Source organism: Anabrus simplex, chromosome 9, assembly GCF_040414725.1.
Source record: "Anabrus simplex isolate iqAnaSimp1 chromosome 9, ASM4041472v1, whole genome shotgun sequence".
NCBI classification, from domain to species: Eukaryota; Metazoa; Arthropoda; class Insecta; order Orthoptera; family Tettigoniidae; genus Anabrus; species Anabrus simplex.
The window spans coordinates 67628205-67642521 of record NC_090273.1 but is presented as its reverse complement, the minus strand read 5'-3'; the positions used below and the strand labels follow the sequence as shown (position 1 = coordinate 67642521).

Genomic DNA, 14317 nt, shown 5'->3' with positions numbered 1-14317 from the left:
AACGTGGCCGAAAGTCTAAATCTTGGTAAAATTGGACATAAATGGCTACTATAAGGTTTTTGCCGAATCTGATGTTAAAATTGAAAAATTCAAAATGGCAGATCCAATATGGCGGACCAAAATTCGTAAAAGTTGATTTAATTGGGTAAAAATGAGTATTATAAGGTTTTTGATACTGCTGATTACGAATTAGATGTTAAAATTGAAAAATTCAAAATGGCAGATCCAATATGGCGGACCAAAATTGGTAAAAGTTTGTTTAATTGGGCAAAAATGAGTATTATAAAGTTTTTGATACTGCTGATTACGAATTAGATGTTAAAATAGAAAAAGTCAAAATGGCGGATCCAATATGGCGGACCAAAATTCGTAAAATTTGGTTTAATTGGGCAAAAATGAGTATTATAAGGTTTTTGATACTGCTGATTACGAATTAGATGTTAAAATTGAAAAATTCAAAATGGCAGATCCAATGTATCGAACAAAATTTTTTAAAATATAATATTAATAATAGGCAAAAATATAATTAATTATTGAAAAACTAAAGTAGTTATTGTTTTTAAATTTAGGATTTTTCAATTATTATCAATAAATATAATTTGTGAATATTAATACATTTTATTAGAATTGAACAAAAGAAACATTACAATATAAGTTTACATCTTTATCCTTATCCTATTGGCTTTGATGTTCTTCAACAGTTGCTTCTGATTCATCTTCGAAATTGCTAATCTGTCCGCCTGAATCATAATCTTCGAAGGAATCACTGTCCCCACAAAAATTATCGTCGTCTGAACCTTCATCACTGTTAGAAGCAACTGGAGGTAACACTAAGAGATATGGTTTCATTTGGATGAAAATGTCTTTTCTCAAAAGATGCACATTATCATGGTTACTAGATGAACCTGAAAAAGCATATAAAATAATATATGTACATATATATATATGTGTGTGTTTGTGTGTGTCTGTGTGCGTATGAAAAAAAGATAGGACAGAATATAATAGCATCGTTTGTCCTTTTCTAAGTTATGCGTCAGATCCTTCAAAAGAAGGGTCAATGTTTCCATCTCCTTTCATCACATTCTTTCCTTTACTATGCTACATGTATAAATAATAGCATAATTCACAGAAATATTGCTATAACTGAACTTTTATATAAATTTTTACAAAATGCATAAATATCGGCTAATACCAATTTTCACTTCAAATGTGGTTCATTACCGGAGTAGTGGCTAGTAGTGCGTTTTTCCAAGAGATTTTGAAAGTCAATTAATTATACTTCATCATAGTATGAGAGATTTAGCCAAATGCTGTCGTATACATAACTTTTACCTATCATTTGTTACTATATTTCAGTATTATTTTACGTTATTTAGCATAAAAGTTAATTATAAATAAACAACTGTTAATATTTTGTTTAACATCTAATAAGGTTTGAATAATAAACTACATACGTAGAGAAACATTATCCATTTTGTCGATCCCTTTATAAACGTCTGAGATCACTTTTATCAATATCTTAACATGTGTTACGTTGCTTGCTCAGCTTGCCTCGTGCGTGACTAACAGAAACGCTACGCATTTGACCTGCTGTGCAACTTCACAATGAACCGGCCGGCTGTTTCTAGGGCCGGAATTCAATAGTCCCAACGTTCCTATTACCAACCCATGAGTCGAAAATTCCCAATAGAAAACTTTTTTTTCGGACTTTTGGCCACGTTTTCGTCATTTCGTCCCACTGTGCACCACCCAGCACAAAAACAGGGCATTCTCACAACACTCATCACAAAGACAACACAAATTTGTGAGCCATAAAATATCCAGGAGGAGGTGGACAGGCTCGATGTTCAAAGTTAATGGTTACAATGATGTACAGAGTCATAGAGCCCTGCAACCCAGAGGGACGACGGAGCAAAGATCACAGAAAGAAGAACTGAAGGGAACTGGCTAACTGCCTTACATTCACAATATCACAGATTGAATTGCCAAGCTTCTCCACAAGCACAATATAAAAATAGAGTCTGGCACGGTCACTAAAACCGTTCACAAATTAGGTAAAAGTAACGACAAACTATCCCCAACGTAACACCCTGTGTATAAAATCCCTGTACTTGCGGCAGGGTATACACTGACCAAATATGTCTGTCCATTGGTACTTATATCAAGGAATACAAACGAAATATCCATCTCAACGAGCCAATTTGTATGTTTCTCATCACTAAATAGTTCATATCAGGCTATGTATCAAGTGTCATACTTTCATAACATGCACACCTGTTCAGGCATCCTCCGACTGACTTACACTCACCATCCTCTTGTTTATTTTCTAAACATTTTCTCTCCATTTTTCTATCCTGTGAGTCTTTTGTTGCACTTTTATTACTTCTATTTATTTCTTCTACCACATTTGTCCCTGATTCGTCAGATGTCCTCGCTGTTACTTCACAACACACATACGGTGTAAACATCGTAACTGGAGCTTAGATGGTTTCGTCAGCTCCCACTTCGAATGCTAGTGAACAGCGGGCGATCTCGTTACGAATGAGAGTAGCATTTACTATAGACCAAAGGTCAAGCATTCTTCAATTCAAACCTTCAGCAATTTCTCAAACTGACATGCTTGCAGTTTACTGCTACATCTGCAGCTTTTTAGTGCTTGTTGCAAGGAGGTAGCCAAGCGAAAAAAATAGGATTAGTGCGGTTTCTTTCACAGCATTGTACGGTGCTACAGAAAGGCCAACAAATCTGTAACGATAAAGTAGGTAACATGGTAATAATGCATTAATGTTATGAACACTGCATGAAAATACAAATCACATGCCGGTAATAAAAAAAGTGCTGAGCGATGATGAGTTCCATTCAGAAGAGGGGACGACTATTGTTCCACGTGAGCGTGGGACCGTGACTCACCACGGACTACCCGCTCAAACATTTCTCCCATGCGCAGTTACTCTCCGCCTCCGCGTTATCTGAAAGATTCTGTTTGAACAAACACTTCTTAATTTAAGCCTAGACGGACCAGCGGCTAAGCGCAGAAGCGGGTTAAACTTGCGCCGTCTGAAAGAGGTCTCAGGAACGTAAAACTAGGCACCAACATGTCAGACGCAAAGAGAATAAGATTGCCTTGGGACTGTCGCTCCCTGTAGCTGCAGGCCGACAAGCAACTGTGCTCCGGGGCCGTGAAAATAAGTTCTTTACCACACCCTTACCCAGGCTAGTTGTCGCTGGCCAGTTATGTACGCAACGTGGCCAGGAACGCTAATTTAAATCTCTTATGGTGAGAGTTACGAACGTAGTAAAGAGTTTACATATAATTATAAAATATTTGTTTAATGTCAACCTAGTCAATACTTACAATTACCACTATTGTGGTTAAATGATAATAAATAATTGAAAAATCGTGAACATGTTTCGCCCTTCTTAACGGGCATCATCAGCACTATGAACAACTTTAAAAATAATAGTTACATTTAAGACTGTCTTACAATAATCAATCATATAAGACTGGAATAAAATGTGACATTAAAAGTTGTTTTTGATACCATTATTAAAAAGTTATAAGTAAATCTTATAAACAACTAGTTAAAACAATTGTAGGTAAATCTCATAATCTAGTCTAAAAAATATATATGTTAATGTTGGTAGGAAGATTGTCAAACGGCATTCGTCTGAAATTGAATCCATTTTCTTTTACATTTGGTGAAGGTCCATATTAAGCTGTATTCATCAGCAAGTAGAAATTCGAAGAATAAAATATATACAAAACAAGGGCTCTAATTAATCATGTAGAAGAAGATTAGGTCAGGGATGATCATGGTAATTCTTCTTGAGTTAAATTGGTCATGTAACCAGTCGAATAAGAATATGTTGAATTAAAAATACACATCGTAAATTCACGACGATGCACTGGATTGAAGATATTATCAATATAATTGTAGTATCCCTTCTGTTGTGTAAATTTTTAGTAAAGAGTGACGTAAATGTGCTATCCAGGTTTCTTTAGCATGTATTTAATAGGACACGTCCTGGGACTTTGGAATAATGGCGTAATAACCATGGAAACACACTAGAGAGGGACGTCTTAACAAGTTTCAACTGATGAGCAGTAATCCAGAGCAAAAGGCGGAATGATGTAAATCTAAAGGACATTATATTCCTTTATTTGGAGCATGTATTGCTTTATAATGAGTCAGTTTGTGTATAATGAATGCGTATGTTTATAGTAGGACATCAAATATATTATGTCATTTGAAATATCACTGACCTGCCACCCAATAAACAACAAGAAGTGGAGTCTTTGTAAGGTGAGTTTTTTTTAATGCTAGTGAACGAGTCTTGTTTAGCAAAAAGTTCTTCCATCATGTTTGGTAATTTGTGGCATTTAAATCAAAAATGAAAATGTTTACCCAGTGAAAAGTGATAAGATTAAGGCTTATATCTAAGAATAAGTTAGAATATATACAGACAGAATTATTATGAAGCTGTTATATTCCTACATGCAAGGATCTCCGAAACAAAGGGATGCCTCAATAATAAATAACATTCGACAGTACAGATGTAGAGGAAACTTAACAATATTAAAATTATTTATTTGTATGTGATTGAAAAGGAAAGGAGGAACTATTAGTTGAAGAAGGAGAAAGGCTTGAGAATATATTACCCCATTTACTTTTCATTTTTTTTTTTTCTTTTCCATATTTTACAGTGTAATATAGTCTGATGCACTTTCTAGGTACTTATGAGATAATATTTCAATTATCACACAAAGGCAGTTCTTTCTTCAGCCCCCCCCCTCCCCCCAATAACAGACAAATCTTTACTGGGCTAAAATAGCAGTATTTACCTTTCTTCAGAAGGACTTGTATATTCGTCTGCATAAGAATACCTCTTCTTTACCAATGTACACTTCCGTTTTGGACATTTGCCATCAGGTCCATACTCTATGGCTGGATCCTAAGGAAAAATAAAGGTAAATAAGATAATTCCCATAAGCATGAATCAACTTTAAACTCTTTATTCTAAATTTCGTGGCAGGAGCAAATGATGACTTATTTGTTTTTCAATAACATGATAAAAACATTATTCCCTGATGAAGAGCAGAGGTGACCTGAAATTCCTTTTCCCCCCTTTTTTACAATTTGCTTTACGTTGCATAAACACAGATAGGTCTTATGGCAACAGTGGGACAGGAAAGGGCTAGGAGTGGGAAGGAAGCAGCCGTAGCCTTAATTAAGGTACAGCCTGGTGTGAAAATGGGAAACCATGGAGGAAAACCATCTTCAGGGCTCCCAACAGTGGGTTTCGAACCTGAAATTCTAAAAGAAATGTAACGCAAAGAGGACAAACAAGTGTAGGAATATAAAACAGAATGCTAGGAACAAGGCCAGGAACAATAATGAGAGACAAGGACAAACAAAAAACACAAAAGAATAAACACCAACTCCACATCCCTTTGTCTCTCCTTCCTGTTGCACCACCTTCCACACTTACCACTCATCATTTAAAGGGTTATATCAAACCATACATAAATATACAAAGAGAGGAATGTGAAAAAGAATACATAATGGGATGAATGCAATGATAAGTCAGTGTGGCAAGAGGGAGCAATAGAAAAAGAAAATGAGGACAAATACAAAAACTCAGAAGGACTAGGACAATCTCTACATCTTCGCACATAGTCGTCTTCAAAAGGACAGGCTCTCTGTTCATCAAGTTCATCTCTTCTACATCCATTTCTTCTTGCTAAAATTACGTTGACTTAACCCATTCGCATCATATGACGAGCTATGGTTGGGCAGGGTGTTTTGGCGCAGGAATCAAATTACAAACTCAGCTCGCATTGACGCAATGCCTCGCTTATATTTGTATATTAGACTCCCTTTGCAATATAATTTCTAACAATATAAAATAAGAGTTTTTTCTGTACATTGCTCAGAATTTGAAAAGAACGGTATTTCTATATCGGTCATGTCTATAGTAACAAGGAAATGCAGTTTTTACTTTTCTGCAATTTCTGTCTGTCTGTCTGTACACGCATCACGAGAAAACGGTTGAAGAGAATTTAATAAAAATCGGTATGTGAAGTCGGGGGATGAGCCACTACAATCTAGGCTATAAATCATTTTACTAACGCTGAGTGAAATGGTAGTTTAGGCTAAGGCCCAAAATTGAATTCTCAAGCATTTATATTATTAGAGGTCCTATTGATAAATACTACATAACTAAAGTTATATAGAATTAAATTTCTGATCATTTAGGCTTCATCATACATTGTTACCGTACCGGCGTTGATAACACAGATATTCATGAATTTGTATTTTTGTTGCCAAGTCCATATCAACGCCGAGCCACGAGAAAATGGGTTAACAGAACTTAATGAAAGTCGGTATATAGTCGGGGAATAAGAAACTACAGTCAAAGTTATAAACAATTTTATTCGCCCTGTAGGGGAAGGCGCCTAAAATTTAATTTTTTAATACGTATGTTATGGGTCCTATCGAAAAGTACTACATAACAAAATGTTATAGAGAATACAATTTCCAACATTTATCTTTTATTCAATTTTACCGTACCGACTATGATAAGAGTGGTATTTCAAAGTCGGAAGAAAATTAAATGTGAAGGCCTACAATATTGAAAGCGCGTAACATTGATCGGCAATAACATTACATTGACCATTGTTTGTGGTGATATTCTTTGTCTCTTATGCTGCCGCTCAACTCCGATAGATGGGATTACCGCTGCATACCGAGTATAACAGCCCGAATGAATATTGGTGGGAAATAGCTGGGGAGTCATTCATTCCTCTGGTTCATACATTTTCTGATACCGTACTGCTAGTACGTAACTCACTGGTTCATCATAGTATTCCAGCTATTCAATCCCTACTCTTGACGCGCTGTTTTGAATGAGGAGTATGCTCTCTTAAGGCAGAGGCTCATTATTTAGTAGTAGTAGCAGCAGCAGCAGCAGCAGTAGTAGTATGACCTGGTCTAGAATTACAATTTAGGCATATTCCGAATTATAACACCAAAATTCACTAAATAACTCGAAATTCAACCTTGAAAATAACTTCTTTCTCTTCACTTTTATTAAATTCTACATTCATTTTATTCAAAATTAGCAGTGAAGAGGGGGTTTCTCCTCTGACTTGGAGAAAAAAAAGCCTCCCAGTCAGATAGACTTTTCCGCCGCCAGTGTAGTGAATGAGAGATTTTCCGACTCATCGGGTACTCCTAGGAAATAGATTAGTAAAAAGGGCATAGTTTTTGCCCTGGAACTTGCCACTATTCAACACCCCCGCACTCCGAAAAAAAACCTAACAGTGTTCACGGATCACGGCTGTGTGCGGCCTGGTCATTCTTGCTCTGGAACTTTGGACTGTTAGATCTGCAGCGTAGTCCTGTTCGTTAAAAGTGAGAAAATGTGCGGTTTTTCATTTCATCGAGAATTTCAAGTGAAATAATTGCCTTTACTCGCGCCATTCCTACTGACGTCATTGTAATGACCTATGCTCATTTCAGTTGGGAAAACCACTAAGACAGTCTTTCTGAGGATGTAAAAAGGCAAGTGGAGTGTGAGTGTCTGCCATTATAATGCAATTCCTCAACCTGATTGTGACTGATGGTAGGCAATTACAATGAAAATTTTCTAACACAGTCTTCATGTGAGAAAAGACGTTTGGTGATTTCTCCGTCGCGTTTCCAGGGTAACGTTTAGAGCTATGCGATTTAATACAGTCTTGCTCACAACGTGTACTCTACCCAACCTAAAAAACTGTATATAATGTAGAATTCTGTAGCGAAGCACGGGTGCATCAGCTAGTAATTTCTAACAATACACATGGTAGGGAACGAGAGGCGTGTACTGTTGGTAAACAATGCGGTCTGTATTTCTGTGTGACACTGGAATTGTTGAACAACAGTTTCTTTTCATCGATATTCATTATAGATTTAAAGAGTAGAAGCAGTTTTTCGGTAATGCCGAAAAGAGACTGAAAGTGTTTGTAGACTATGTTTAAGATGGCGATTATGGCAATAATGATATTTTGGGAAATGAAGCCGAGTTTGAGGATAGTGATAGCAACAGTGAAAATTACTGAAGTGAGCAGAATATTGAAGAAAGTGAGAGTGAAATTGTCGCGCCAGGTTCTTCCAAACGCGTGCGGCCGGTGACACAACAACCGTAGTGATTGGAAACTGGAGAAAAGAGACGATAAACCTGATATATATTCATTTTGTGGATATAGTGGTATTTCAGAAATACAAAAAATATATAGACCGCCCATAGTCCGAAATTGCAATGCTTTTAGAGTATAAGGATCTGCTCTTTTTGAAATTATTTCAAATGAAACATTTGTACCACAGCCAGCAGACACTCAAGGAATGAAGAATGGGGAAGTCATAACCTACAATGGCATGAATGAGAAATTTGAGTGAATTATCTGCATTAGTTTTTATTGTATACATGTTTTTGTGGGATAAGCACGCTCAAACTACGGGCGAGCAAATTAAATCTGATTCCACATTCAACAAGGTGGCTATTCATTGTGACATGAATAGGTTAATACACTTCAACTGACCAGACTGCCTTACCAGTTGCCAACAATTTAAATAATTCGCCTTTGGCCCAGACAGGGTGTGGTGGCTATTTCCTCCATGCAGTTTTCTTGTTTAGAATGCAGAAATGGTTTACAAATGCCTCTTCCAGCCAACTGAAGATGCTCGTCTTTGCTATTGTCACATCAGTGATCCTCCACCTCAGACATCATCCCATGCGCAGCTGCCTGGTACAGGACGGATATGCAGCTGCCCCCGTCTTGCAGAACAGACACTGCTTTGTGGATATGGGTATCATTTCCTCCACCAGGGGACCGCCACTCCTTCGAAAGAGACTAATTCGCATATTGTCCTTAGTCACTTTAGGAGTAGTTATTTCATGCTCGACGTTCTGCACAGAATCGCTGGCTGTACAGTCAACTCCATTACCACAGCAGGATGGCCTGGCAGGTTATATACAGAAACCACAATCAATAAATGGTAAAGACATGAAAGACCTGTACTAGGTACATTACCTTTTCCTTCTGAAGCAGCCTCTCAATGGTACAATTCACTGTACTCTCATAAAGTTTGCGCTGAAGAGGTGTCATGGGTGCATAGACAATTAATTCCTTTTTAGGAGGAATTGAAATAGCAACATCGGCCTTAGTCCGCCGCAAGAGAAATGGGGTGAGTATCTGGAAGAGAACAGACAATTCATGTTATAACAGATTATATAGTCTAAAAAGAAATATCTACAACGTACAGAAGATCTCCTAGCACAACCACACGCTTTTACAAATATACTATCAAGTGAGAAGCACTGAAAGAAAAGAAGAAAGCATGGCAAAATGGAACAGAGTTAAAAAAAAAAGGGAAAGCCAAAGGAAGTATAATGATAATACAAGGAAATGTAAGAGTAGTGATATAAAAAATGAGAGTAGAGAAAATGAAAAAATTAAAGGAGTTAAGAGACATTAAAATAAAGTAAGGATTTTTTTTTTGCTATTTGCTTTACGTCGCACTGACAAAGATAGGTCTTATGGCGATGATGGGATAGGAAAGGCCTAGGAATTGGAAGGAAGCGGCCGTGGCCTTAATTAAGGTACAACCCCATCATTTGCCTGGTGTGATTATGGGAAACCACGGAAAACCATCTTCAGGGCTGCTGACAGTGGAGCTCGAACCCACTATCTCCCGATTAGTACGGAAATTAAAAGATAAGAACGTACAGGAAGAGTTTCAGGAGAGACTGAAACAACAAATTCCAGTTTCTGAAGTTGGAAATGTGGAAGATGAATGGTCCAACTTCAAAAGGGTATTTGTAAGTGGGGCAGAGAGAGCCTGTGAAAGAACATCGACAAGAGTCAAAGAAAAGGAGACATCATGGTGGAATAAGGTGACAGAAGTGAAAGAATAGAAGGAAGCATGGGAAGAATGGAATACACATTTTAAAAAAAGAAGAAAAGGACGTATCTTGATAATAAAAAGAAGTGTCGTCGGCTGTAAATCGATCCGAGTATATATAACTTCTTCCTGCATACACTGACCAGTTCAAATCAGTTTATGGATGTGTTTACCATGACTAAACAGACCAATACGCCCACACAAATCACAATGAATGGATGGAGGAGGGCGGGAATGTAATTGACGGAGTTTTCTTGCTTGTCCCTTGGCCTCTTGATGTCTGCGATGTTCTCTTTCAAACAAGTTGACAGTGGTGGATGTAGTGTTCCGCCACAGTAAGTGGTCCACAGCACATTCTTCCCATGTCTATACACCTATACCAGTTGTCTTCATAATGTGTTTCACCTGGTCCTTAAAACGCTTAAGAGGGACTCCGTGAGGTCTACTGCTGGAGCAAAGTTCACCATAACGAATTTGGCGGGGAAGCCTGGTATCACCCATGTGGTGAACATGGCCTAACCATCTCAGTTGACGAGCGATGATTGTTGCCTCAATGCTATTTAGCTGCTTTGTCGAGAATTGCCGTGTTGTCACATAGTCCTTCCACTTATTATTCAAGATTAATCTCATTTTCTGTTGGTGGAAGTGGAGTTTTTGATATCACGGCGATAAGAGTGTCCAAGTTTCACAGCCATACAGCAGTGTGGAAATGACAACAGCTTTGTACAGCATGAGTTTGGTATGCAGTTTTAGGTACTTATCATGAAGGCTCTGTGCATTAACCGTCCCAATATTGTGTGAGCAGCCCAAATTCTTTTATTGTCTTGTTCACAGGTACACAGTTTAGACAAGATTCGTCCAAGATATGAAAAGTGATCAACCTGCTGCAGTGTTGTATCTGAGATACTGAATGCAGGAAGAGTTAATCCTGGGGCAGGTTGTGCAAGTACCGAATTAAGTGTAGGAAGTGTAAGAAATTAGTAAGAGAAGAATTTACACAAAATATAGAGATAGATGCAGCTGGCAGTTCAAGAATATTGTATAGAATTATACAAGGTAATAAGGGAGGGGGGGAAGAACGGTTTATAGAAAACTGATAAAAGAGGAAGAGATAAGAGTATTTTGATAACATGCTGAATGTGAGAAATTTTGACGGTAGTAACACAGTGGGAGGATTCAAGAGTAAAAGATAATATAACAATGTTAGAGGTGCAATTAGCAGTCCATAAAATGAAAATGGCAAAGGCACCAGAGATAGATGAAATCAGTGTGGAAATGATAAAGGCTGCTCAACCTGTTGGACTACAATGGGTGTACAGATTGCTGAAGTGCATATCGAAATGAAACGTGAGCCAGAAGACTGAGGAAAGGAATAACAATCTCAGCCTTTAAGAAGGGGCACAAAAAGTGTGTGATAACTAGGGGACATATATTGTTCATATGTCATCTTTTTTGCCTCTGCATTAGGACATTGCTCAGTAGTATATAAATTCATTCTGCAATATAACAAATTATAAAACCTTTTTACTCTGCATTCTTTTGCATTTTTTCCCCTGCCATTTGGGATGATCAGTCAATATTTCAACTTACTTATACAGCATTTTGAAGAATTTTTAGATCATTTTAAGAATTTAAAAAAATTATAGATGTACTATTTATTGTCAGACTGATGTAAGTCCACAAATGAAAACATATAAATTTAAAAATGTTCTTAGATGTGGTTAAATTTACTGAACAATGCGCTCGCGAATTATACCACAAAAATTATCAGTTGCAAGTTTCGCCAGCAGGCAAAAATATGGCGCCATAAACAATGGTAGGGGGTCACAGAAAAAGGCACGAAAGATAAAACACATGATAACGGTGGTTCTGGGAGGTTTATTAGCATTTATAGTTCAAAATGGCCCCCAAAATCAGCAACATGCTGCATCCATAACACGGCATGGTCGACAGGTGATTGCACCATATCAGGTGAAATCAGAGTCCCTGATAGACACGATCTTTCAAATATCCCCACAACCAGAAGTCACATGGATTTAGTTCAGGGAACCTCAAAGGCCGTGTATCTGGAAAATCCCCGAGATAATGCAGTCGTTACTGAAGGTTTCGCGAAGCAATGCTTTCACCTGGCAAACAACATGTGGCGTTGCCCCATCTTGCATGAAAATAACAGTGTGGTTACAGTTGAGTTCCTGCAAAGATGGAATCGTGTTGCACAAGGAGGTCACTATAATGTACAGATGCCACTGTACACCTAACAGGCCCTCGAGGGTTATCTCCTCAAAGAAAAACAGGCCAAGAGTGAAGGAGCTTGTAAAACCACACCAAACACTTGCGTAAGCTGAATGCAGTGCTAGTTCCTGCACAACATTTGGAGGAGTCAAATCCCATATGTGACAGTTCTGAGCATTCAATGCACCCTCCAGAATAAAATGTACCTCATCAGTCCACAGAATATTCCCCAGCCACATGTTGTTCACATCTCCACATCCATGCACGCCAAAAAGCGAAAGGCAAAGTCACGGCGTTGGGAGTTTCAATTTGTCAACAGTATGAAGTTTGTAGGGATACAAGTGTAAAATACACTGCAAAATCTTGTGAACTGTTGACAAGGATAATGATAATTCATGTGACACAGCTCGAGCACTGGTTACAGAAATGGGAGTAATAATAATAATAATAATGTTATTTGTTTTACGTCCCACTAACTACTTTTTAAGGTCTTCGGAGACGCCAAGGTGCCGGAATTTAGTCCCGCAGGAGTTCTTTTACGTGCCAGTAAATCTACCGACACGAGGCTGTCGTATTTGAGCACCTTCAAATACCACCAGATTGAGCCAGGATTGAACCTGCCAAGTTGGGGTTAGAAGGCCAGCGCCTTAACCGTCTGAGTCACTCAGCCCGGCTGAGAGAAATGGGAGTGTGCTGCACGGTCTGCTACAGCAAATTCGTCAACAACATCCATGGGGATGTGCCGCCGTCCTCTCCCTGGTGCGACACCTAATTCACCTGTTTCCTCGAATTAATTAATAATTTTTTCACCCCATTACTTGTCATGGAACCTCTTCTCCGCCGTTTCTGTTGCCGATATTTCCGCAATGCAGCAATGCTACTGCTGCCATTCTGATAAAACAACTTCATTAGTAGTGCACCGACTCTCTTCCCAATCTATATATTTAAAAAAATTATGAAAACTAAAGTCAGTCAGTCCGGCCATTCTATCTGGTCGATTTCCTTCATTTTTTCCTTAACTGAAAGGTATTAATGCACAAATTTGCCATCAGGTACTATAAATCACTTAACTTCTGCCTTCCTCAAATTATTTGATTTTTCAATTTGTCTCCTTTAAGCAATCATGTCTTTGGTTCTAATTGAGGTACGGAGTTCGTTTTAGCCTAAGAACACTCAGATCAAGTTCTTTCATTTCAGCTCTTAACTATTCAAATTAGCTGATTCTGAGGAAAGTTATGAGTGCACATTCAATAGTCTCAATTCTTCAACCTTTTTTCTCATTGAGGCAATCATATCCTTCACTCTAATTGAGGTACGCAGTTCGTTTTGGTCTAAAAACACTCAGTGGATCATGCACTTTTGTTTGATGTAATAACTACTTAAATGGGGAGATTCTGAGAAAAGTTATGAGTACATTTGTCTACATGGTGAAGAGCTTTGAAGGACTTTTTAACAGTTCAGCGTGTAGTGTTGTTCAAGGAACGTTTAATTCAATTTCTTTGTGAGATGTATTTTCAAGTGTTTTGTTGACATAATATTACATTCTATTACCACAGCAGATCGTGAGCTTTATTACATTAACTCGAAACTTTGCAAATACATCCGTGAGGATAGTAACGAACAACACTATACTTTGTACATTACGGGCGGAGCCAGCAGGAAACTGCTAGTAGGCATTAAGTTTCACATGGAAAAGTTCATCTTTCTTACGTTACAACGAAGATTCGCTTCACAAAAGGAAACAATACGTGTCACCAAGCAACAACCAAGGAACTGACACAATGCAATTCTACCGGAAGAACATTTTGACGTCAGTGCTACGGAATATTGCATGTTTTGACCACTCAGAGCGCCATTTGTTTGCCTGGTGACAAAACTTGGAACTAATAATTTTTGTGGCATAATTCGCTAGCGCATTGCTTAGAAAGCATATCTACAAAATTTCAGACTCCTACAATCATTACAGCCTGTGCTGTACCACGCTCAATACCAGAACTTTAATTGTGGACACCCGGTACAACATCTGCGTCAAGAGTCATTCAGACTCTGGTTGGAAAGATGGAATGGTTTAGAAACAAAACTTGATTATGACAGAAGATAAAGTTGGAATTCAAGAGGACAAATTGGGGAACAAAGGTAGC

At 38.0% G+C, this 14317-nt stretch overlaps 1 protein-coding gene across 2 annotated transcripts in view; it reads right to left on the bottom strand.

Annotated features, from left to right (window-relative positions):
• LOC136881273 (lymphoid-specific helicase) overlaps positions 1-14317 on the bottom strand; it is a 140691-nt gene that overhangs the window by 52074 nt on the left and 74300 nt on the right. For both annotated transcript variants that reach the window (XM_067154045.2, XM_067154046.2), the window contains exons 9-10: positions 9074-9235; positions 4844-4953 (exon numbers count right to left, since the gene is read on the bottom strand). In XM_067154045.2, the coding sequence (XP_067010146.2) occupies positions 4844-4953; positions 9074-9235 (272 nt within the window). The remainder of the gene's footprint in view (positions 1-4843; positions 4954-9073; positions 9236-14317) is intronic.